We start from the raw sequence: 24646 nt of genomic DNA on the forward strand, positions 1-24646 counted from the left end.
GCTGGCTCCCCACACGGGGCAGCTCGGCACAGACCGGCCACAAGGTGGCGCTGCACCTCCGTTCTGTTGGGCCCGTCCATGGGGTAAGAAAACCTCCCTGGGGGTGGGCTGCAGGGTCCCGTGAGCACATCCTCGGGGTCCGGAAGCCTGGTGCGGCCTGCCTGCTCCGAAGGCCACGGCCGTCTCCCCACCGGCCGAGTCCCATCCATCGCGCCGAACGGCATCGAACGAGGCACAGCCCCTCCAGGAGACCCAGCCCCGGGACGGCGTTGCCCCAGCCACACGAAACCCAACGGCAGTGACCACACACAGTCGGAACAGGATTCATTGTGTAAGCTGAAGGTTACAGGTGATACATGAGAGCTCGTTACGATACACGTGGTTACATCAGCATAAAACAGGCTGGTTACAATGAGCACATGCAATTCACTACAAAGGAAAAACACGGACAGCACCCTCCTGACCGGCCCGGCTACGAGCCAGGAGGGGGGCAGCCGGGGTCCCGGGCAGACGGGGCAGGTGCAGGGGACACGGCAGCACTGGCCAAGGCAGGCCCACGTCCACTGCTCACACACGCGTGCGTCAAGACGGAAGGACTTCGACACGGACCTTAGCACGCCCCTTCATCTGGGACGCCCCGGGTGCTGTGGGTCAGCCCTGGACACGGAGGTCTCCCTCACCAAGGCTCGTGTTTAAGGGACACCCTGTGGCCACTGGCCTCAAGTGTGTTTTCATCCTGACCGGCCCACGCAGCACGAGGCCACCCGCCGGCACACCCCGGCACCATATGAAAACAACACGAATCCCAAGATGCCACGTTTGGCCCAGACACCTCGCCGCACCCGGCCCGCGGCTTGGGGAACGCGCCGGGACCGGGGGAGGGCCAGGCCCAGGTCGGCTGGGACCCTCCTGCTTTGGGCTCACGCTGGACACTTGTCGTTCAGTGGCTCCATCTTCTCGCTTCACAGAAAAGTGAGGAAAACTTCCAGGAGTGACCTCGCCGGCACAGACCGACCACACAGAACGCGCCCGGGACGCCTGCCAGTGGCCTTCCCGCTCAGGCAGCTCGCTGGGCATCTCAGCCATTTCATCCTCCACTGAAACCAGAGCGCACGGTCTGAAATGTGTTCTCAGACCCAAAGGGAGAAGACTGTGGAACACAGACCTACGTGTCCACTGCGTCTCGCATTACTGCACCTCAGATAGTCCTCATCATCCAGGCAAGACCCTCCCGGCAAAGCTTCAACTCACCCAAGAGGTGGCCAGCGTTCAGCAACATCTGAAACCATGAAGGCACGTGTGCGTTCACCCCTAAACACGCCCGAGATGCTCCACCTTAAAGAGGGCCTTCCAGGAGAAAACGGCTGAAAAGCACGTTCCACCTTCACAGCACGCTGGGCCGCTGGGCGACTCGGGCGTGAAATCTCCTTCCTGGGGTTCGGGGGTGGGGTGGGGGGGCGCGGAGCAGGAGGCGGAGAGCAGACTGGACAGACGTGAGCAGTCTCTCTCTCCCTCCGCTGCACGTGCTGGGCGTGTTCCGAGTGCTGACGGACCGTGTTGTAAAGGACTCAGTGGCCCGGATTTTGGGCGTTTGCAGTTGGTTTTCCGACAGGCACTCAGAACTGCCGTTGGGCGGGGGGGGATACCAGACGCGGGAGCGGAGCTGACTCGCAGGGGCAGACGTCCCGGCGCACGTGTCCGTTAGGCCTGGCGGGCTGCGTGGAAGCGGCTTCGCTCGGTCCAGAGGCCACCGGGGGAGCCTCGAGCTGTGAGTGGCAGCCCGCTCCCTTGCAGGCGCCCTGAAGCGCACCTCCCGGCTCAAATGCTCTTTCTGTTCACATGTCACCCGCTGGCACCCTAACTGTTCAGAGCGTGTCTACGTTTGGGGGGCACCCTGTGTACAGACTACACGGCACGAACCACAGCCGGTTCCTCTGCCCGCTTGAAACACAGACCGCCCAGGTCACGCCTCCCTACGTCATTCCGACTTCAAGCACCTGCACGTGTTCCCTTGGGGCCAGGACGCACATTCCGTGTCAGCGATCACACGTGTTTCCCGAGTGGAATTCTGCCAGTAAGCACGTCCGTGGTCTGGAGCGCCCTGTGGCGGGCCGGGCCACGCACCCCCCCCCCTTCCTGTGCAACAGCCTGGCCTCCAGGCCCTCGTTCTCACTGTGCACCCCGCTAAGGCCACACCAGCACGTGCTCTCCTGCCGCCGCCACGCGCCACGAAGAGGCACAACCAGAATGACCACAGGACAGGACTAGTGACCGCGAGGAATGAACGGGACAGAGCGATTCCCGAGAGACGGGACGCCCGCGGGGGAGCCGGCACCGGGACTCCCCCGGCCTGGGCGGTGACGGAAAGCCAACGTGAGCACAGTCCGGAGGGGGCGCCCACGTCAGCTGGGACGTTCACCCCTTTTCTAGCTGTTCGTCTCCAAGAACCGCTACTGTGGCCCGGTTCCCGCCGTTTAAAGGACAGAAAACAAAGCCCGTGTCCCCAGGTCCCCGGAGGGCAGCTTCTCCGCACGCAGCCACCTCGGCCGCGGCCCCGCTGGGTGGGGCGGGAGGGGCCGTGGGTCAGCGCTGACCGAGCCGCTGCCCTGACCCCGGGGACGGACGGGACGGGACGGGAGAGGCTGCGGCCCCGTCACCGCCGAGCTGAGCCCCTCGGCGGGCGGAGAGCAGGCCGTGCCCTTTGCTGCTTCCCACGCCACCGGAGAGGGGCCTCAGCGGAGGAGGTCTGAAGCCGAGGGCACCGCCCGCCGAGGCCCGCAAGGCCAACACGTTCCCACAGAGGCTGGGCCTCAGCCGGAGGGCGGGGGGCGTGCGGGCCGGACAGCCTGGCCTCGTCCCTCTGGGCCGGCCGAGTCCGAGCGCCGCCAGGGGCTGTGAGCAGGGACAGCAGCGTTCCGAAGGCTGTCAGGCGGCCGAGCCAGAAGGTTCCAGAACCTGTTCCTAACGGCAAGGTCAACTCCAGAACCCGCTCCGGCAGCCGCCGTCCCGGGGCGTGTCTGAGCTGTGAACGCACGGGCGCGGTTCTGGGTCAGAGCACGAACGGCCGGTGCTGGGCGAGCTCTGGGGCCGCGGGAGGGGGGGGTCGCGCCTGACCGTCACCTCTCAGCCCTCAGCACGGCGGTGCGTGTCCCCGCCGCCGGCGCCCTGGCAAAGGGTCCTCGCGCCGAGGCCGTGGCAGCCCACGGGAGGCGGCGTGTAGTGTGAGTGGATCAGGTCTGGAATGGAGGACAGCACGCGCTTGTCCACAAAGGCGTGTGGTCCCCTCGGTGAGGGGGACTGCGTGGGTCTGAGGCGCAGACAGACGTGTCCGGCGGTGCGGGCGGCGCGGGGCGGGCGCCTCACTGGGGCATGTAGCCGCCGGGCCGCACCGTCTGCGGGAGGTAGCTCTTCGGCGGCCCCTCGTCAAGGTCGAGCGCGGCCTCCAGCCCACCCGACTCCAACCTCTCGCCCGGCCCCTGGGCCCCGGGCCCGAAGGCGTCCACCGCGGGGACCTCCCGGAACGCCCGCGGCTGCCCAGGCCCCGGCTGCCCGGGCCCGACAGGGTCCTCGCCGGCCGCGGCGCCGGGCTGCGGCCGTGCTGCGGGGCCGTGGGGGGCGGCCTCGGGCCGGCGGCAGCTCTGCTGGAAGTACTGCTGTCGGGGCGGCGGGTCCGTGCCGTCCGCCGGCGGCAGCTCGTCGGGCCGCTCCTCGCAGTCGAGCAGGGGCTGCGTGGACTCGGAGCGCGAGAAGACCTGCACCGAGGGCGCCTGGTGGCGGTAGCCGCTGTGCACCACGGTGGAGTACTGCACGGCGCTCGCGGTGCTCTGCGCCGACGCCGCCTCGGCCTCGTCGCCGCTGGACAGGCTCTGCCGCGAGGACATGCACGAGGAGCCGCCGATGCCGCTGCTGTGGCCGCCCGTGCTCAGCTTCTCCTTCCGGAACAGGTCCAGCGCCTTGAGCTCCTCCGGGAGCGGCTTCTTGTCGCTCGCCTCGATCTCCACCACGCTCAGGTCCGTGAGCGCGCCGTCCGAGAACATCTGGTCCTTCGAGTTAAAGTTATGCTGAGAGAGAGGGAAGGAGGGAGAGAGGGAGAGGGAAGGAGAGAGAGAGGGAGGGGAGGGAGGGAAGGGGAGAAAGAGAGGGAGAGGAAGGGAGAGAGATAGGGAGAGGGAAGGAGGAAGAGAGGGAAAGAGAGGGAGGGAGGGAGGGAGAGACAGAGGGAGGGAGAGAGGGAGGTAGGGAGAGAGAGAGAGAGAGAGAGGGGAAGAGGAGAGGGGGAGAGAGAATGGATCGTCATCACCACACGTCACTGAGGACCTGCAGGCACACGTGAGGGCGGAGCCAGAGCCCGCGTCTCTGAGCGTCTCCGTGGGGCCGGCGGCAGCACCCCGTCAGAGCCGGCCCACGCTGCTGGCAGAACAGCCCTCGCTTTCCCCGCGGACGGGCCGTCCAGGGCTCACGGGTCGGAAAAGCCAGCTCTGCTCAGAAACACTCCGTGACTCACGTGCCACAGAACACGCACGTCAGTCTGTGACACGGAGCTCGAGGGGGGAACGTACGCCCAGATCCCTCCCCGTCGGGGAAGCTCCGGAATCCACGAGGCACCCGCCCGTCAGCGTGGGAGCACGCAGGCCGCGCAGGCGATGGGACTCGATGCTAACTGCCGCCGCCGGGCCGCCGGAGCAGCGCCGACACCTGCACGCTTCGGGAACACCAGGCTCGAGGCGGACACGGCGCATCAGCTGCACGTGCTCGGGGGGAACGAACAGCTCGCGCAGGTGTCCCCGAGCCCTGGTCACCGCTGTCCTTCACGGCCCGTCCGGCCCGGCTTTTTGGTCCGAGCCGTGAGCTTCTGGTTGACCCCCAACGCGCCCATTTGCCCGAGTCTCTAAACGAGCCGGAACCCCGTCTCACCTGGGGAGGCGTGTGGGGCGACCACTGGGCGATGTGGCTCTTGGACGGGTCCGGGACGTTGGGCCAGATGTGCTTCTTAATCCTGGAGGGGAGGAGACACGCTGGTGAGGGCGCGGGCGGTGCACAAGGAGGTCCCTGACCCCCGATCCCCCCCAAACAGCGCCCGCCGACCCAGAGCCCACAAAGCCAGGCCTGCCCGCTGAGCAGCACCGGGCAGGCACAGAGGGACCGTCCTCCCTGTCGTAGCGAAAGGCCGCCAAAGAGGCTACAGCGGGTCACCGACATCCTACAGGGAAACCTCAGATAAACCCCGACCAAAACCGCGGGCGAGCTTCCCCGGGCCACCGCGTGCTGTAGCTCAGGCCCCCACCCCCCAAGAGCAATCGGCCGCTTCCAACGACCAGACATCAGGTGGCCTTTCAGACGGCCCCCGGTAAGGGCACCGACGTGACTTCCAAAGGGAAGAAGAGGAACAAAACAGAAACGCCTGGGCAGGCTGTCCCACCACCTCAGACCTACTGTGCGCGTCCCCTCCGGCCTGCGCAGCCCAGGTCCGAGCCGGGCGTCGTGTGAGGGAAGGCCAAGCACCGAGTCCAGAGGAGCCACGGGACCTCCAGGCGCCCCGGGCACCACCAGGAAATGTGGGCACCAAGGCCAACACGGGGTGATCTCTGAATACACCCCCCGGACTGACGGAGAGCACTTCGCTCGCCCCGTCTGCGTAAAAAGCAGGTTCTCCCACAAGAGAAGGCCTCAGGCCCCGGTGGCTTCCCCGTGAGTTCCACCAGACGTTTAACGGGGGGAACTCTCCATGAAGGGGTAACACGTCCCCCTAACCCCACACCCTGTACAGCGATCACGCCCCGAGCCTGGAGCACGGGGTGACGTTCCTGATCAAGTTAAACGTGCACCTGCCACACGAGCCGGCGACCCTCCTAAGACCAACGGTAACACGGGACCGAGAGCAGAGCGGCGTCGCTCACGGGAGCCACGATCAAAGAACCCCCGAGCTGCTGTCACGGCGCGGCCTGACTCCGATGGCCGCGCCCGGGACTCTGCCCCGCAGCCAGGAGAACGCCTGAGCCGCAGCAACGCCCGCCCTCAGGACGCCAGGGGAGCAGAGCAGTGCCGGCTGGCCGGGCCTCGAACCCACGCGGGGCAATTCGGTGACCAAGTGCCGCCGCCGGCAGTGACATGTGCGTGCGGTGACAGGCCCACACGCCGTGCGCGGGGACGTGCGGGGGGACGTGCGGGGGGACGTGCGGGGGGACGTGCGGAGGCGGCTGGGGGAGGCCCGCCACGAGCGTACTCACAGGTCCCGCTTGTTGAAGCACAGCAGCACGCCCAGCAGCGTGAGCAGCAGGAACGCCAGGCAGACGGGCACCACGATGGCCTCGATCTCCCCCTGGGCTGGAACGAGACGCGAGGAGACGCTCAGCGACGCCGAGGAGACACGCCTCCCGCCACCGGCCTCGGGCTGTGCACGCAGACCCCCGTCCGACCGAGACAGACCCTCGTGCGCAGCGAGGCGCCAAGCGGGGGCTGTGGGCATCCTTCCGGCACAGCGCCCCGCATGGAGGTGTGTGCCTTCATCAGACAGCCCTACTGTGCGCTGGCCAGACTTCAGGTAAACGACCCCTACGTGCACGGGAAGCAGGTACGTGTGGGACGCACTGTACTGTAACCCTCGCTTTACGGCGGGGGCTGTGCAGTGAGCCCGGGGTCCCTGAGGCCTGGACTACTGGGACGATGAACCCATCCCCCGTTTCCGTCTTCTCACACTTCAACCCTGTAAGCCCCATCCCACCACGAAGCACACACCGCTGGCGGGGAGAGGAGAGGAGGGCGGTCCCTGACAGCCGCTGGCAGGGAGAGGGGAGGAGGGCGGTCCCTGAGGCCGCTGGCAGGGAGAGGGGAGGAGGGCGGTCCCTGACGGCCGCTGGCAGGGAGAGGGGAGGAGGGCGGTCCCTGACGGGCGCTGGCAGGGAGAGGGGAGGGGGGCGGTCCCTGACGGCCGCTGGCAGGGAGAGGGGAGGAGGGCGGTCCCCGACAGTCGCCTGGAGGGTCGGGGGCGCCCTCCCTGCCCAGGGGCAGCTGGGAAGCTGGACAGTCAGTAATGGAGCCACACGTGGCGCCGGGACCAGACGTGACCTGCAGACCCAACTTCACGGGTTCTTCCCTCTTTTCACGAGGGGCGCTCTGCTGGGGCCGCGGGTTCCAGGGGCGCCCACAGGCCCGCGCTGAGGAAGAGCTGCCCGCCCCTCACACCGCCCCTCACACCATGCCACCTCGTCCGCGTGCAGGAGGGGCCGGGCCGTCCCTGGGACGTTCACGCCGGAGACTTTTAAAGACGGGCCTGGGTCGTTTTGGTGAAGTCACCCAGGCCCTTTCAAGGGGCATTTTTACGGGAAAAGGTCCGAGAGTAAAAGGCTGAGCGTGGGGGGGCCATGGCCTGAACCAAGAGCGGGCGGTGTGCTTGGGAAGAGAGAGGGCGGCTGAGGTCCTGGCAGATCAGGACCCGCCCAGCACAGAGCTCTGGAGAACAGCTTTCCCAGCGACCAGGCTGGAGGCGGCAGGGAGGAGAGGGGACCAGGCGGGAGGCGGTGGGGAGGCAGAGAGGAGGTGGAGAGGGGAGGCAGAGAGGGGACCAGGCGGGAAGTGGACAGGGGAGGCGGAGAGGGGACCAGGCAGGAGGCGGCAGGGAGGTGACAGGGGACCAGGCAGGAGGCGGTGGGGAGGTGGAGAGGGGAGGCGGTGGCGAGGTGGAGAGGGGAGGCGGAGAGGGGAGGCGGAGAGGGGACCAGGCGGGAGGTGGTGGCAAGGTGGAGAGGGGAGGCAAAGGGCTATCTGGGAAACAAAGGGGTTAGAAGAACCAAGGGAAGCGGGATTTTTGAAGACGGAGAGGCCACGGGGGTCAGACTGAGAAGCAGGAAGATCCGGACGACAGAGGCACAAAGACCAGACCACAGAGGCCTCCTGAGTGACAGCCAGGCTTCGGGCTGGGGCGGGAAGCAGGTGTCGGGGGCGGGAAGCGGGTGTCTGGGGCGGGAAGCGGGTGTTGGGTGTCAGGGGCGGGAAGCGGGGGCGGGAAGCGGGTGTTGGGGATGGGAAGCGGGTGTCGGGGGCGGGAAGCGGGTGTTGGGTGTCGGGGGCGGGAAGCGGGTGTCGGGGGCGGGAAGCCGGGTGGCCATGAAGCCAGGGCTGCAGGGTGAGTGGGGACGGGAAGCCGGGTGGCCATGAAGCCAGGGCTGCAGGGTGAGTGGGGACAGGGGCAGACCAGGCCCCAGCACCGGCCATAAAAGCAGGGACGGCACAGAGGAAGGCACCAGGTTTTGGGAGTTTTTAGGGTCCGGGTGAAACCAGTCAAAAACAATGAATAAATGAATGAAAAAGGGCAGTTTCTCTTGTTTAAAGAAAGAACTAAGACAGATCACAGCAGAAAGGCCCCAATTCCTGAACTCCGTCCCTGTGCACCCGAAGAGGCACTTTACCGGGTGCCAGCGGCCTCGTCCTCGGTCGGACGGAACTAGAAAGAGGGCCTGTGCCCGCTTCTCACCGAACTTGGGGGTGGTGAAGGTGAACTCGGGGCCGTCCTTGCCGCCCTCGTCCGTGTAGGCCGCCATGCGCACCATGTAGAGCGTGTCGCTTGTCAGCGAGGACAGCGTGTACTCCGTGTGGGAGGAGTCCACGTTCACGGCTGGAAGAAACCACAGGCTGTCAGCTGCTCGGGCCTCTGCTCCGGGGCCGACACCCGACAGTGCAAGTGGCCAAGGAACGGCGTGTATCTCACCCCAAACCACTTCCCTAAGGACGGCACGGGCCCGGAGGCGGCCCTGGGCAGCCCTGTGTCTGCTGGAGGGACCCCCCCCCCGCCCCCGCCCCGGGAGGGGCAGCAGCAGGAGGAGGAGAGACTAAATTGGGGCGCAGGGCCTGAGGGGGACGGGCCTTAGCGAGGCCGCCTGGTTACCGGTTTCGTTGCCCGCGCTGGTTTTGTAGAAGATGGTGTAATTCCTGATGAACCCGTTCCGCACGTCCACGGGCAGCTGGTCCCACTCCAGGACGGCTGCGTTCTTCCCCACCTTCTTCGTCCGCACAGTGGGGCCCTTGGAGGGCGCTGGGAAGAGGAAGGGCCGTTGGCTAGCTGAACGCCACTAGGGTTTAGTGACACCCTCATCGCAGCCCCCTGGACGGGGACAGCCTGACGGAGGCTGCAGCGGCTCTGCTCACACCTTCCCGGGGCGGGGCGGACGGGGGACAGACGGGCTTGCTTCAGGGACCGACAGGGGGACGGACCGGGGGGGGGGGGGGACCAGATGGGGGACTTACGGGCTTGCTTCAGGGACGGACGGGGGGACAGACGGGGAGATGGACGGGGCGGGGGGGACAGACGGGCCTGCTTCAGGGACCGACAGGGGGACGGACCGGGGGGGGGGGGGGCCGACGGGGGACTTACGGGCTTGCTTCAGGTACGCCCTCACGGCCTCGGCGCCCCCCGGCCCGTCACTGTACACGGGGGTGACGGTGATTAGGTAGCAGGTGCTCTCCGCCAGGCGCCCTGGAGAGGAGAGGCGGGGTGAGCGTTGTTTCTCCTGCGATGAGAACGCCTGACCCCACGGCTCACGCTCCGTCGTCGCTTCATGACCCTGAGCTTCCGGCTGAACCGGCAGCTGCTGAAGGGAGCCCTGACTTTCATGCACTGGGTTCACGCTCAAGAGGTACCTGCTTATGAGGGTCAAAGGTCGCCCTCACTGCCAATGAGCGGGTACAGGTCACCCTCCCTGCCAATGAGGGGGCAAAGGTCACCCTCACTGCCAATGAGGGGGTAAAGGTCACCCTCACTGCCAATGAGGGGGTAAAAGCCACCCTCCCTGCCAATGAGTGGGTACAGGTCACCCTCCCTGCCAATGAGTGGGTACAGGTCACCCTCCCTGCCAATGAGTGGGTACAGGTCACCCTCCCTGCCAATGAGTGGGTACAGGTCACCCTCCCTGCCAATGAGTGGGTACAGGTCACCCTCCCTGCCAATGAGCGGGTACAGGTCACCCTCCCTGCCAATGAGTGGGTACAGGTCACCCTCCCTGCCAATGAGTGGGTACAGGTCACCCTCCCTGCCAATGAGCGGGTACAGGTCACCCTTGGTGCCCATGAGCGGGCAAAGCGTTGATGCCATCACAGGAGTGAAGACGGCAGTCAGTCGGGAGTCAGACCGCTGATCTCCGTATCGGAACCTGCCTCCTAGCCCGACGCCTGGTCTGCCTGGTGAGCCTGCTGCCTCTGGGCCAGGCCCCTTGGTCGGGCGACTCGGGAAAGAGACGGGGTCACTTCCCCAGAAAGTACCCCTTTTACAAGGAGAAGCGATCCCGACTCCGCCATCCGGAACCCTCCAGACGAACGGCTGCTGCTCAGCCCCCCTAGTGACTTTCACAGCGCGCTGCCCGCCCTCGGCCGTCCACGGTGGGGGTGGGGGTGGGGGTGGCGCTGAAGTTGACCTTCGACCAGGACGCATCGTCCCGGCTCTCCTCATCAAGTCACGCTCGCTGCCCTGCTTCCCGACCAGCAGATGCCACCTCTCCTTGTAGCTCAGCAAAACGAGCAACCCTCTACCCCGCGAGACAGTGGGCGCCGGCCACGCCACGGCCCGGTGCCCAGCCTCGCGGCCCCTGTTCCGTGTCTGCCCAGCGCCGGCCTCCTTTCTAGTTCCCCAGCTTCCAGGGCCAAGGCTGACAAACCGGAACCCAAGTTCCTGGAAACTGTCAGCCCGTGGGTCACTGAGGGCCAAACAGCCCGTGTGGAAAAGACGCTCCCGCCGTACTGAACCGGGTGGGCACGGCCTGCCCGTGTCTGCTTGGAGCTGTCTCTGACTCATCACGTTGTGCGGTGTCCTTCGTCACTGAGAACACGCACACGCACACGCACACGTGCTGTTCACACGCACACGCACACGCACACGCACACGTGCTGTCTGTCTCCTCTTTGACGGTGCTGAGCCGCTGCACAGCCACTCACAGGCAGCTCCCTAACACACAGGCCCCCGTCCTGGGCTCTCACTGCCTCTGTCCACTCGCATGTCCGGTTACAATCCTCAGGGAACCGAGTGCCGGCTCCGCCTCCCTCCTCGGCAGCTGTGAGGAGTCAATGCCCAGAGAAGGGCTTCCCCAGTGATGGGCGAGCGACCAGGAGCAGGGAGCACACACCCGGGAGCACACACCCGGGAGGCAGGGAGCACACACCCGGGAGCAGGGAGCACACACCCGGGAGCAGGGAGCACACACCCAGGAGCACACACCCAGGAGCACACACCCAGGAGCAGGGAGCACACACCCGGGAGCAGGGAGCACACACCCAGGAGCACACACCCAGGAGCACACACCCAGGAGCAGGGAGCACACACCCAGGAGCACACACCCAGGAGCAGGGAGCACACACCCGGGAGCAGGGAGCACACACCCAGGAGCACACGCCCAGGAGCACACACCCAGGAGCAGGGAGCACACACCCGGGAGCACACACCCAGGAGCACACACCCAGGAGCAGGGAGCACACACCCAGGAGCACACACCCAGGAGCAGGGAGCACACACCCAGGAGCAGGGAGCACACACCCAGGAGCAGGGAGCACACACCCGGGAGCAGGGAGCACACGCCCAGGAGCACACACCCAGGAGCAGGGAGCACACACCCAGGAGCAGGGAGCACACACCCAGGAGCAGGGAGCACACACCCGGGAGCAGGGAGCACACGCCCAGGAGCACACACCCAGGAGCAGGGAGCACACACCCAGGAGCACACACCCAGGAGCACACACCCGGGAGCAGGGAGCACACGCCCAGGAGCACACACCCAGGAGCAGGGAGCACACACCCAGGAGCAGGGAGCACACACCCAGGAGCACACACCCAGGAGCACACACCCAGGAGCACACACCCAGGAGCACACACCCAGGAGCAGGGAGCACACACCCGGGAGCAGGGAGCACACACCCAGGAGCAGGGAGCACACACCCGGGAGCAGGGAGCACACACCCGGGAGCACACACCCGGGAGCACACACCCAGGAGCAGGGAGCACACACCCAGGAGCACACACCCAGGAGCACACACCCAGGAGCACACACCCAGGAGCAGGGAGCACACACCCAGGAGCACACACCCAGGAGCAGGGAGCACACACCCAGGAGCAGGGAGCACACACCCAGGAGCACACACCCGGGAGCAGGGAGCACACACCCAGGAGCACACACCCAGGAGCAGGGAGCACACACCCAGGAGCAGGGAGCACACACCCAGGAGCAGGGAGCACACACCCAGGAGCACACACCCAGGAGCAGGGAGCACACACCCAGGAGCACACACCCGGGAGCAGGGAGCACACACCCAGGAGCACACACCCAGGAGCACACACCCAGGAGCAGGGAGCACACACCCAGGAGCACACACCCAGGAGCACACACCCAGGAGCACACACCCAGGAGCAGGGAGCACACACCCAGGAGCACACACCCAGGAGCAGGGAGCACACACCCAGGAGCACACACCCGGGAGCAGGGAGCACACACCCAGGAGCACACACCCAGGAGCAGGGAGCACACACCCGGGAGCAGGGAGCACACACCCAGGAGCACACACCCAGGAGCAGGGAGCACACACCCGGGAGCAGGGAGCACACACCCAGGAGCAGGGAGCACACACCCAGGAGCACACACCCAGGAGCACACACCCAGGAGCACACACCCAGGAGCACACACCCAGGAGCACACACCCAGGAGCACACACCCAGGAGCACACACCCGGGAGCAGGGAGCACACACCCAGGAGCACACACCCAGGAGCACACACCCAGGAGCACACACCCAGGAGCACACACCCAGGAGCACACACCCGGGAGCAGGGAGCACACACCCAGGAGCACACACCCAGGAGCACACACCCAGGAGCACACACCCAGGAGCACACACCCAGGAGCACACACCCAGGAGCAGGGAGCACACACCCAGGAGCAGGGAGCACACACCCGGGAGCAGGGAGCACACACCCAGGAGCAGGGAGCACACACCCAGGAGCAGGGAGCACACACCCAGGAGCACACACCCAGGAGCACACACCCAGGAGCACACACCCAGGAGCAGGGAGCACACACCCAGGAGCACACACCCAGGAGCACACACCCAGGAGCAGGGAGCACACACCCAGGAGCACACACCCAGGAGCACACACCCGGGAGCACACACCCAGGAGCACACACCCGGGAGCAGGGAGCACACACCCAGGAGCACACACCCAGGAGCAGGGAGCACACACCCAGGAGCACACACCCAGGAGCAGGGAGCACACACCCAGGAGCACACACCCAGGAGCACACACCCAGGAGCACACACCCAGGAGCACACACCCAGGAGCAGGGAGCACACACCCGGGAGCAGGGAGCACACGCCCAGGAGCACACACCCAGGAGCACACACCCAGGAGCACACACCCGGGAGCACACACCCAGGAGCACACACCCAGGAGCAGGGAGCACACACCCAGGAGCACACACCCAGGAGCACACACCCGGGAGCACACACCCAGGAGCACACACCCAGGAGCAGGGAGCACACACCCAGGAGCACACACCCAGGAGCACACACCCGGGAGCACACACCCAGGAGCACACACCCAGGAGCAGGGAGCACACACCCGGGAGCACACACCCAGGAGCACACACCCAGGAGCAGGGAGCACACACCCAGGAGCACACACCCAGGAGCACACACCCAGGAGCACACACCCAGGAGCAGGGAGCACACACCCAGGAGCAGGGAGCACACACCCAGGAGCAGGGAGCACACACCCAGGAGCAGGGAGCACACACCCAGGAGCACACACCCAGGAGCACACACCCAGGAGCACACACCCGGGAGCACACACCCAGGAGCACACACCCAGGAGCAGGGAGCACACACCCAGGAGCACACACCCAGGAGCAGGGAGCACACACCCAGGAGCACACACCCAGGAGCACACACCCAGGAGCAGGGAGCACACACCCAGGAGCACACACCCGGGAGCAGGGAGCACACACCCGGGAACACACACCCGGGAGCACACGCCCAGGAGCACACACCCGGGAGCACACACCCAGGAGCACACACCCGGGAGCACACACCCAGGAGCACACACCCAGGAGCACACACCCGGGAGCACACACCCAGGAGCACACACCCGGGAGCACACACCCAGGAGCACACACCCAGGAGCAGGGAGCACACGCCCAGGAGCACACACCCAGGAGCACACACCCAGGAGCACACACCCAGGAGCACACACCCGGGAGCAGGGAGCACACACCCAGGAGCAGGGAGCACACACCCAGGAGCACACACCCAGGAGCACACACCCGGGAGCACACACCCAGGAGCACACACCCAGGAGCAGGGAGCACACACCCAGGAGCACACACCCAGGAGCAGGGAGCACACACCCAGGAGCAGGGAGCACACACCCAGGAGCACACACCCGGGAGCACACACCCAGGAGCACACACCCGGGAGCAGGGAGCACACACCCGGGAGCAGGGAGCACACACCCAGGAGCACACACCCAGGAGCACACGCCCGGAGCAGCAGGGCCAGGCCCCTTGGCTGCTCGCCGCCTGGCAGCTCTGTGGGCGCCCATCTGTGACCAAACGGCTCTGGGGACGGCAGAAGGCAGTGTGCCCTCCGTCCACAGCAGCGCGGTCCAGGGAGCCGATGCCCCCAGTGAACCGGGCGCCTGGCTGTGCTGAGAACTGGCCGCCCCCAGGGCCACCCTACTGGGCCGAGAGCAGGCGAAAGGAGCCGGCCCAGGGTCAGAGGTACCTGTGAGGTGGGTGCGGTGCACACTGCCGTCCTCCTGCTGCCAGTCGGGGACGCAGGGCGCCTTGTCCGACAGCACGCACCACTCCAGGATGTACTTGCTCACGGGCTCGCGGGGGGCGCTCCACTCCACCCACAGCTGGTTGTCTTTGGGAAACGCTTTAAGATCCCTCACGGGGCGAGTAGCTTCAAAACACAATGTGAACACCACGTTGGTAAATGCACGTTTAAAAATGTAAAATACTGGTATTTTGTGCTCACTTCCATAACCGTGCAGCCTATCTTGCTATCATTTTTGCAGCATATAACATCAACATGCATTTCCCTGAACAAAAGCACTTCGTTGTAATCTACATGGAGTCACCGTACTAAATGCTGCTTCCCCCAAACGCTTCAGATGTTCTGTGTGGTCAGTTACAACTTTTCTTCTTGGAAAACTACCGACAACAATACATTTAAGTCGTGTGCACATCAGGTCCCCAGAACCTTAAAGTAACGTGGCAGAACAAGGGCGTACACACCAGCGAATGCCAGCGGGGCGGCGCAGCCACGCCTGAGCGAGCAGGTGGCTAACGGAGCGCGTCTGTCCTCACAGGCGGCCCCCGCTGAGCCCGCTCGGGAGCCAGGCCCTCAGACACCCACCTGGGAAGTCACAGGCAGGGATGGTGAGCACGGCGGCGTCGGAGGTGCCGACCAGGTTCCTGGCCGTCAGCGTTGCCGTATAGCGATCGCCGGTGAGGTTCACCGTCAGCTTCGTGTCACGGACCGTGTAGTTTTGTGAATGTGATCTCCATCTCGTGAGAGTCACTTCGTAATCCAAGATCTTCCCATTGGCTTCAAACGGAGGCAGGGTCTGTAAGACACTTCATGTTAGAGTGTGTTCCCTGCAGGGTCTGTAACAGACACTTCATGTTAGAGCGTGTTCCCTGCAGGGTCTGTAACAGATACTTCATGTTAGAGCGTGTTCCCTGCAGGGTCTGTAACAGATACTTCATGTTAGAGCGTGTTCCCTGCAGGGTCTGTAACGGACACTTCATGTTAGAGTGTGTTCCCTGCAGGGTCTGTAACGGACATTCCATGTTAGAGCATGTTCCCTGCAGGGTCTGTAACAGACACTTCATGTTAGAGTGTGTTCCCTGCAGGGTCTGTAACAGACACTTCATGTTAGAGCGTGTTCCCTGCAGGGTCTGTAACCGACACTTCATGTTAGAGCGTGTTCCCTGCAGGGTCTGTAACAGACATTTCATGTCAGAGCATGTTCCCTGAAGCCAGACCAGAGCTGACTCCCCGTGTGCTGACCCTGCCAGCAGGCTCGACCTCAGTGCTCACCGACGGGCCAGGCCCCCGTGCCGTGTTCACCGCGGGGGCAGGAGCGCCCCCCCACGGGCCGAGGCGAGGTGGGAGGGCTGTGGGGCCAGTTTAACGTTACGTCCAGTGTTTTCTGCCTTTTTCTGGTATGACCCGCTCATGTACGTTTACGGAGCACACAGCAACTTATTCCCTATTACTGGCGTGCTCTCTGATCAGGCAGACCTTTCCTCACCATTTCCTGGGCACCGGGAGAGTCGACGCGACTCGGTCCCCGTCCTCACAGGCGCCCCCGCCCCCCCACCCCCCGGAGGCCTGACGAGGCTTTCGCCACAGCCTGAGCCTGCCCCCTTCAGCAAATGCACTCAACGCGCTGCCGACGCGCGGACGAACGAAAATGGAAGCTGAGGCCCCGCGTGTCACGTCCCCTCCGTCGCACCCCCTCAGGAGCTGGAGAACAGACATGGCCGCTCACCTTCCACATGAGCCGCACGGGCCGGGAGCCGGGAGCAGGCGCTGGCTCCACCTTGTACCAGAAGCTCGGAGCCCGGGATGGCCCTGCAGGAACGACATGCCCTTGTTAAACCTTTACTGTCACAGAAACGAAGCCCGGAGATCGTTCTTAACAGCCTCACCCTTCAGTCCCTCCCTCCCCACACGGCCTGTCCCTCCCTCACACGGCCCGGCACGGCCGTCTGGCCGGGGGCCGGGGGTCAGGGGAGTAGGGCCCGAGGGGTCAGCGACATGGAGGCTCCTGTAATCTCAGAACTGTGAGGCCACAGACAGCCCTGAGCAGTCCCCGAGGCGCACCCCACGTCTTACTGCTAAAAACAGCCCTGAGAGTCCCGTCTAAACATGTGCTTCAGGCCCCCATTACACACGTGAGACTGTGAGACACGGTAGAACAGGTGGAGTGTGGTCAGCTCATCCCTTATCTGGGGATGACCAGAGCAGTAAGAAGTAACACGGATGGTTCACGGGACTCTGCTGAGACCAGCACCACCACGTGGAAAAGCCTTTTGTAAAACAGCATCAAATGCGGTAAGCAGGCTTTACCACCCCGCGGACTGCCCGACTAAACACACGTTTACGAACGTAAGAGGAAAACACGGCTGTCGGCAGGATTTTCAGGAGGATCCGAATCACGTCCCAGCGGGGCCGTGCGGGCCGAACCCAGAGGAAGGCCGCCCAGAGGCTGGGGAGCGGCCTGGCGGGTGCACGAGGCCAGTCCGCAGGCAGAACCGTGCAGTGAGGAGCGGGACACCCTCAGAACAACGTCTGGGCTGGAAACGGTCCCTGCAGACAGCACCCCGAGGCTTCAGTCCTCGGCCCCTGGCTCCTGACGTTGGCGGTCCGGAGCGCCCAGGACTGCTCCTGCCGCTGCGGAGGGTCAGTGGTCGGGGACACCTCCGAGCCGCCTGCCCCCTCCCCCCACAGCCGCTTCCTCACGCAGCGCGGACACCAGGCCGGGCTGACTTAGGCTCCCAACACGCCACGACAGCTCAGGGCTCAACGTCCCTGAGAGCAAACGTGTTTGAGGGAAAGGATCACTAAGCGGGAAGGAGGCCGCGGTCACTCGGCCCAGGCAGGGCTCCCAGGCCGGACAGCGCGCCTGTGCAGGTCACTCACGGTCCTCGTACGTGGTCCCCCGAGCCTCCTCGCTCCAGTCGCTCCAGAAGCCCCGGCCGTCCTCCTTCATGCAGCGCACCCGGAACTCGTACTCCGTGAAGGGCCGCAGGTCCTGGACCGTGAAGGAGTAGCGGGTGGACGCCGTGTCTTCCAGAGGAATCTGAAGCGAAGCAGCGACAAACCCCACGGCTTTAGGACAGGCTCCCAAACCGCACGAGACGTGGAGACTAACTTAACGAATCAGCCTCGTTAGTGAACTCGACCTCTGGGGAGACGTCAGTCAAGTCCAAAAGCAGTCAAGGTCAGCGGTGTTAGCAGGCCGGGAAGAACAGAAACATCCACTATTAACCCTTCCTCTAGTTGTCAAATTCAGGAAGAATGACCACAGCCAGCACGGTGGTCTGGCGCGAACAAATCAGAATTGCACCCATTTTTCTGTCAGATCGGCAAAAACGCCACCTATCTGGGTGTGCCGCAGAACCGTGGCGATCAGCTCACGCGGGAGGGAGGGTCACAAGAGACTCGGACCGCGAGGGGTGCATCGGTACCTGGCTCCAGGCCGCGGTGCCCCGGGCCCGGTACTGGATGTCGTACTTGAGGCCGATGACCTTGTTGATGCTGGAGTTGACCCAGGTCAGCTTCAGGATGCTGGACAGCTCCTCCGAGTTGCTGACGGACACGTTCCGCGGAGGGATGGGCTTCACTGGAGAAGGAAATAAGCCTCAGGCCCACCAGCTTCTTGTGCAAACCCACACTCTCTCTCTCCTCTCACAGCGGCCATGCATGGCCCCGAAGTCCCGGATTGTCACACAAGAGGAAGGAGCAGCTTCTGAACTGCCTTTCCTTGTCATCTGTCACATGTGTCCCATCTTCTCAGGCTCAGAGATCGAAGAACGATAAATATTTGTAACACGCAGAACTTTTAAAAAGAGTAAGCCTGGACCGCACACACACTGTGACCATCTCCCTGTGAGAAGCGGGGGAACTGGACGGACCCACACCCCGAGGTCACAGTCCCTGTGAGACCAGCCATGTGTGTGCTGGGAGGACGGGCACTTTTCTTTGTCCAACTTATTTTGTTTTTAATGACAGAACGAACTGGCAAAGTGCCGGCTTCTACAGTAACTGAAACCTAAACCCCCTTTAGTTACAAGCCGCGGCGAGCGGCACAGGCTACCTTTGTCCACGGGGTCGAAGTTGATGTGCTCGGACGTGGCCGCCCCCAGGGCGTTCCGCGCCTCCACCCAGACCTCCATGTTGACGAAGTACACCGGCAGGTACTCCACGGTGCACGCGGTGGGGCTGCCGCGCTTCGTTTTACAGTCGGGGAACTTCTCCGTCGCCCTAAATACAGAAACGGGAGAACCAGGCATTAGAGGAGACCTGGACACACGAGCGAGAAGAGAGTTCCGTGAGACCCAGGTGCTTCCACCGCGTCGGACGTAAACCGACTGCTAAGAACACACTTTCTTAAAACCCGACCCGTGGGGCGCGGCTACGGGGCCAGGCCTCGGACTGACCGGGCAGGGCCACAAACAAGTCCCGGCGTGGAGGGCAGGGCAGAGCTCTCCCGTTCATGGAGCGTGGCCTCGGAGCCCTCCCTGGCCCCTTCCTGGGTAGCCGACGGGCGGTGGAGGTGCAGCAGCTGCTGCCGAAGCAAGTGGAGCGCCCAGGAACATGGTCAGCACGTTGGCCGCTCCCTCGTTTTGCGCCGTGCGCTCTGACCGTAAACACTGGGCGTGCAGGGCGCGGTGGCCCCTCCGTCAGAGAAGCCGCATCCCACCGGGCCCAGCTGTATTCTCGTCTGTCTTCCTGAACCCCTCACCGCCCTCCGCAGGCTCACCGACCCCGCCCGCGCTGGACACGGCACGCTAACCTGCCGATCTTTAAAACACGTTTGATCTGCATCTAAACACAAAATCGTTCTCAAACGTCTACTCCCGGAGCACTCCATCCAGCGTGCTCCCCTCGGCCCCGGCCCTTCTCCACGGCTCCTCCCTGCCGAGGGCTCAGTGCCGCTCCTCTCCCTTCCCGTAGTCCTCCCAGCCGGCGGCCTCCCGCGCAGGGGGCACGGGGAGGGGGCGGGGACAGGATTCGAGTCACCCAGAAGCGCCCCGGCCCCTCCGGTCAGGCCCAGGTGACCACTCTCGGACCGCTATCACCACAGAAAGTTTAGGTGGTTTTTCCTCCTTCACTCACATGTTTACATTATGCATCAATTAAGAAAACGTATATGCACGTGTTATTTTTTAAAATAAAAAGGATAAACCCAAACTGAGGAAACAATGCTCACTGAAAATGTGACGACAGCGTTCAAGGATTTTCAATTACATTTGGGTGTGACAGTGGAATGCAGTTAAAGCGTCCTTATCTTTTAGGAAAATGACTAGAATATTCACGGATGAGATGCCATGACCTCAGACCAGCTTGGGGGGGGGGTGGGGGGTGTACACACAAAATACACGTCATGAGCAGCCATCACTGCAGCTGGACAACGGCACACGGGGTCACTATTCGTCTTTCCACTCTCGGGTTTCCGATGTCCCAACGCCGAAGGCTAACAAAATGTTTTACACCTCGCATTTAATACTCCCACTGGACAAAATACAACCCCAGCCCCGACCGACCGCCTTCACACACTCAGGACACAGCGGGCTTCAGTGACTTGCCATTCAGACTTCAAGGTGAAGTTGGTCTCCAGGTGCGTTTCCCGCCCCGGGTCCCACTGACACGTCATTCTCTTCCCTTCGTTCACAATGCAGCTCAGATTCTTGGGTTTCTCTGGAGGCACTGAAAGGGAAAGGGAGCAACGTTCACAAAGCTTTAGATCCACAAACAACACGCAACTCACATCCTGCCCGAGAATGTACACCCTCAGCTGCGCAGGAGGAAGTGCCCACCCAGAGGTGTGGACAGAGCGAGGCGCTGGTGCCCGAGGCTCATTTCTGTCCTACTGAAACCCAGACTTCTTTCTAGGGAGTGAGACACCTCTCCGACGTAAGCACCTGTGACTGGTGCTGCACCGTCAGTCCTCACACGGAACCCGCTTTCATCATAACTGAGCAGCAGCAGCAGCAGCTGCACTCCCCACTGAGCGTCCTTTGGAAAGCAGTGTTTGCATGTGAGCAAGAGGAAAAGGAGGGAACCATGGTGATTCATCCGGTTCTCTCCCCGCCGCCCTTCCGATCTGTGCGGGAAGCAGGGCAAACGGCGGACCTGATCTCAGCTCCGGTCCTGCCCAGCTTATCTGCTCCGACACAGAGACTCCCTCCGCTCGCACCCCCCTTCTCGGGGCGCGTTTTCTGGGCGATTAAGGCACTAGCTCGCTGAAGGGACTCGGAATCACCTCACAGGTTTCAACTCAACCACTCTTCTCTGGGCGGAGGGGCCGCTCCCGTCAGAAGACGTTTCTACAAACGGACAGGCCCCCGGCTTTGGGGAAAACACACAGCTCTGTTTCTCAGGGTTTCTGTGTATTCGTAATGAGCTGTAGTTCCACTTCTAAGCTCGTTTTTAAAACAAACGCGTCCGAAAGGCCCTGGCCGGACGAGGCCCTGCACCCCCTAAGACTGACACACAACATGGAAAACGTAATTCGCCGTCACAGCCGCGCCCGAGAGGGACCGAGAACTCACAGCCGGAAACGACCCTGATCCCGTACACGTTCTGATCGATCTGCCCGAACGTGCGGATGTTGCAGGTGAGCTGGGTGTTCAGCAGGGCGACGTCCGTGAAGGTGACGCTCGACGCCGTGCTGTTGATGACGGTGTACTGTTCGCGGGGAACCGTCGCGTGGTTTGTTTTCCAGAAGATGTAGTCAGCGTTGACATGAAAGTAATCCATACACTTTTCCCTGAGCACACAGACCGCAGTGAAGTTAGAACCCAGCTGGACAACCGGAGACTCGGGGTCGATGTAGCCACAAGGATCTAGAAGTTCCCCTGCGAAGAACGAAAGGGACGTGTGGGCGGGGACGGCACCTTACGGCGTGGCCTGGCCGCCCATCACGCGCACGTGCCTCCCGCAGGCCCCGGCGCTGGCGGGGTCGGGCCCCTCGAGCCTCCGGCGGGTGAAACTGCCCCGTGGGTAACGCTGCCTGTGACCCGGGGCAGTCCCACCCTCCTTTACCCCCGGGGCAACCCCTCCTGACACGTTTGTTCTCTAAATTAAGGGAACAGCAAATGTAAGATTTAATTTAGAGCATTAAAGCACAGAAGGTCTAACCAGAGTCAGTAATTTTTAACCACACAGAGTAAGAACTACGAGAAATGGGCCCATGTTCAAGTTTCCAGAGAGAAACAGGCTCATTGAAACGAGCCCCTCCCGACTCAGCCCCGTTTTTAAGGGGCCGCCCGCCCACTCCTCGGGACTCCAGCGCAGAAAGCGGGTTTTCCTTAAAAAGCCCTGGATGCGGCGGCTGGGCGCCCCGTGGGAAGATGGGAATGGGGGCCGGGACGCGCCACAGCGAACGTCAGAGGGAACGTGAGGGGACGGCTGGCATCCGTGCTGCGGGTCCAAATGGATCCATGCCGAACGGGCTAGTGGCCCGGGGTCAACATGCTGACCTCAGAGGCCAGAGAGAGGCGGCGAGCAGTCTTTCCGAGGGCAGTGGCCCTCCTCCCACCTCGGGTCTGCGCTGCCCACGCCTGCCCTGTCACGGCGTGTGCCACGGGACCTCCAGGCCGGCCGTGAAAACACACCACTTCCTCAGGCACTCCGCTCCTCTCGGCACCTGCCCCTGGAGCCAGGGATGCGTGAGGGTGCCCAGGCCCACGGGGAGACACTGCGTGCTCTGGCCACAGCCCCACCCCGGCCTCGCCCGCAGCACCAGGCAGGCCGTGCCGGGCCTTTTCGTGGGGAGGCCCCAGGAACCGGGGGAGCTGAACCCGCCGGGCTGGGCCTGGCTGTCCCCCTGACCCACCCGAACACCAGAAAGAACTGTCACTGTCACCTTAGGCCATGCAGTTTTGGAGGAAATGGCGAGGCAGCAACATTTTATTTTATTTCAGAGGGAAGGGGGAGGGAGAGAGACAGACATCAATGCTGAGAGAGAATCACTGATGGGCTGCCTCCTGCACGCCCCCTCCTGGGGATCGAGCCCACGACCCGGGCCTGTGCCCCGACAGGGCATCGAACCCTGACCTCCTGGCTCTCAGGCCCAGCTCCCTCTGTGGGGAAGGACAGTGTGGCTCCCCCAGCCCCATCTGCGCAGACGGCTAACGTTTGTTCTGCACTACGTTCCACGAGACAGTGCACGGATTACATGCCTGGACATCACGGTCACGTCCAATATTAACGGTCTGTAAACATTTACCCTAACTCTGCACGTGTCTCCCTGTGGACGGGCGGCGGCCGGCGCGCAGACAGGTCCTGCGGTGGCCGTGGAGGCTCTGCCCCAGCGACCCTCCCGGCTCCAGGCCCACCGCTGCCCGCGGCCTCAGCGTCAGGCGAAGCGCTGACAGCTGACAGGTCTCCTAGTTCCTTACTTAAAAGCAATCTCCCTTCCCCACCGACAGCCACTGTTACTAAGCCACATGGCATCCCACTTTGTAACATCACTCTGAGACAACATCCTCTCAGCAACGACTCCAGAAGGAATAAACACGGAGCCGCACGCTGTGATTCCATCGTGTGAACTGATTCTATCGTGTGAACGTACAGAGCTGCCCCGCGGGCTGGGAGGGAGGCGCTGCGGGAACTTACCCAGGCACGCGGCCGTGAGCAGCAGCAGCAGCAGCAGGGCGGGCAGCGTCCCCGTCCGCAGGGCCGACATCGTGCGGGGCGAGCCTGTAAGAGACACAGGAGACATCACGGCTCACACCTTCCTCCGGGCACGCTCCCCGACGCCTCCTGCTCCCCTGTGACTTTCTAAAAAGGGGCGCGTCGTTAGGAGGCAGAAAACAGCCAAGCCTTCAGCGTTTCTGTTTCTTCCCACCCAAGTTGTGGCTGCATCAACGTAGTGGGAGCCGGGCCCGTGTGGCTCGGCGGTAGAGCGTTGACCCAGAGTTGACCCAGGAACCCAGAGGTTACCAGTTCCATTCCCCGTCAGGACACACGCCCGGGTTGCAGGCTCCATCCCCGGGCGGGGGGGGGGGGGGGGCGTGCAGGGGGCAGCCGATTAGTGATACTTCTCTCTCATCAATGTTTCTATCTCTCTCTCTCCCCCTTCCTCTCTCTCTAAAAATCAGTAAGAACACGTTTAGAAACAGAGCTGGAAAACCATTTCACCGTAAGGTGAGCGAGACGGCGCCTGCTCTTTCTCAGTAAGTCCTCCGAGAGGGAGCGTCAGAGACGAGTGTCTGCAGGCAAACCCTCCAGAACCGCCTAAGCTCCGGGCACGATGGAAGAGCCGGACGCAGCATGACTAGCAATCCCCCCGATACTGGAGAATGCCTACAAACCCCCGAATCCCCGCAGACACACAGGCCGGGCGAGCTGAAGAGGCAGCGCCTGGGAAAGGAGATACAAGTGACTCAGACAGACGCGATGACGCTCACACACACCCCCCCCTCCCCGGCACAGCGGAAGGGACAGGGGCACCCGCCCAGGACGCTCTGGAAAGCAGCTGGGCAGGCCTGCACCAGGCAGAGCACCTCCTCAGACCCGGCCCTCCGCGCCCAACACCGCGCCCGCGGGAGCGAGAGGGCGCCTCACAGCCCCCGCGCAGGGGCTCACGGCAGCTCCCCCGCTGTGGGCGCTGTGCCCGGACGCTGAGTCGCTGCCATGACGTCGGACCACGGGCACGTCCACCACGGGCCGGTCTCACGTGACACAGGGCCTGACACAGGGCCAGCGGGTGCAGAGCAGCTACGCGCTGCAGGGCACAGCCAGGCGCAGAGGCCGGGGGAGAGGGCGCCTCAGGGAGAGGGCGTCTCGGGGAGAGGGCGCCTCGGGGAGAGGGCGCCTCGGGGAGAGGGCGCCTCGGGGAGAGGGCCAGCGAGCATTCTGGGAGGCGGGGCGTGTTC

General features: G+C 63.9%; 1 protein-coding gene across 3 annotated transcripts in view; it reads right to left on the bottom strand.

Moving 5' to 3' along the window:
- Positions 1–307: 307 nt before the first annotated feature.
- IL6ST (interleukin 6 cytokine family signal transducer) overlaps positions 308–24646 on the bottom strand; it is a 37620-nt gene continuing 13281 nt past the window's right edge. For 2 of the 3 annotated variants that reach the window (XM_080677351.1, XM_080677350.1), the window contains exons 2-16: positions 23385–23468; positions 21317–21622; positions 20351–20471; positions 18859–19025; positions 18230–18384; positions 17682–17841; positions 16528–16610; positions 15387–15597; positions 14748–14930; positions 9368–9469; positions 8882–9028; positions 8471–8611; positions 6228–6324; positions 4915–4996; positions 308–4061 (exon numbers count right to left, since the gene is read on the bottom strand). In XM_080677351.1, coding sequence (XP_080533477.1) covers positions 3360–4061; positions 4915–4996; positions 6228–6324; positions 8471–8611; positions 8882–9028; positions 9368–9469; positions 14748–14930; positions 15387–15597; positions 16528–16610; positions 17682–17841; positions 18230–18384; positions 18859–19025; positions 20351–20471; positions 21317–21622; positions 23385–23454 — 2727 coding nt within the window. In that variant the 5' untranslated portion in view covers positions 23455–23468 and the 3' untranslated portion in view covers positions 308–3359. The remainder of the gene's footprint in view (positions 4062–4914; positions 4997–6227; positions 6325–8470; positions 8612–8881; positions 9029–9367; positions 9470–14747; positions 14931–15386; positions 15598–16527; positions 16611–17681; positions 17842–18229; positions 18385–18858; positions 19026–20350; positions 20472–21316; positions 21623–23384; positions 23469–24646) is intronic. The other variant, XM_080677352.1, reaches the window with a different exon arrangement.

This window comes from Plecotus auritus (genome assembly GCF_963455305.1).
Source record: "Plecotus auritus genome assembly, chromosome: 7".
Classification (NCBI taxonomy): Eukaryota; Metazoa; Chordata; class Mammalia; order Chiroptera; family Vespertilionidae; genus Plecotus; species Plecotus auritus.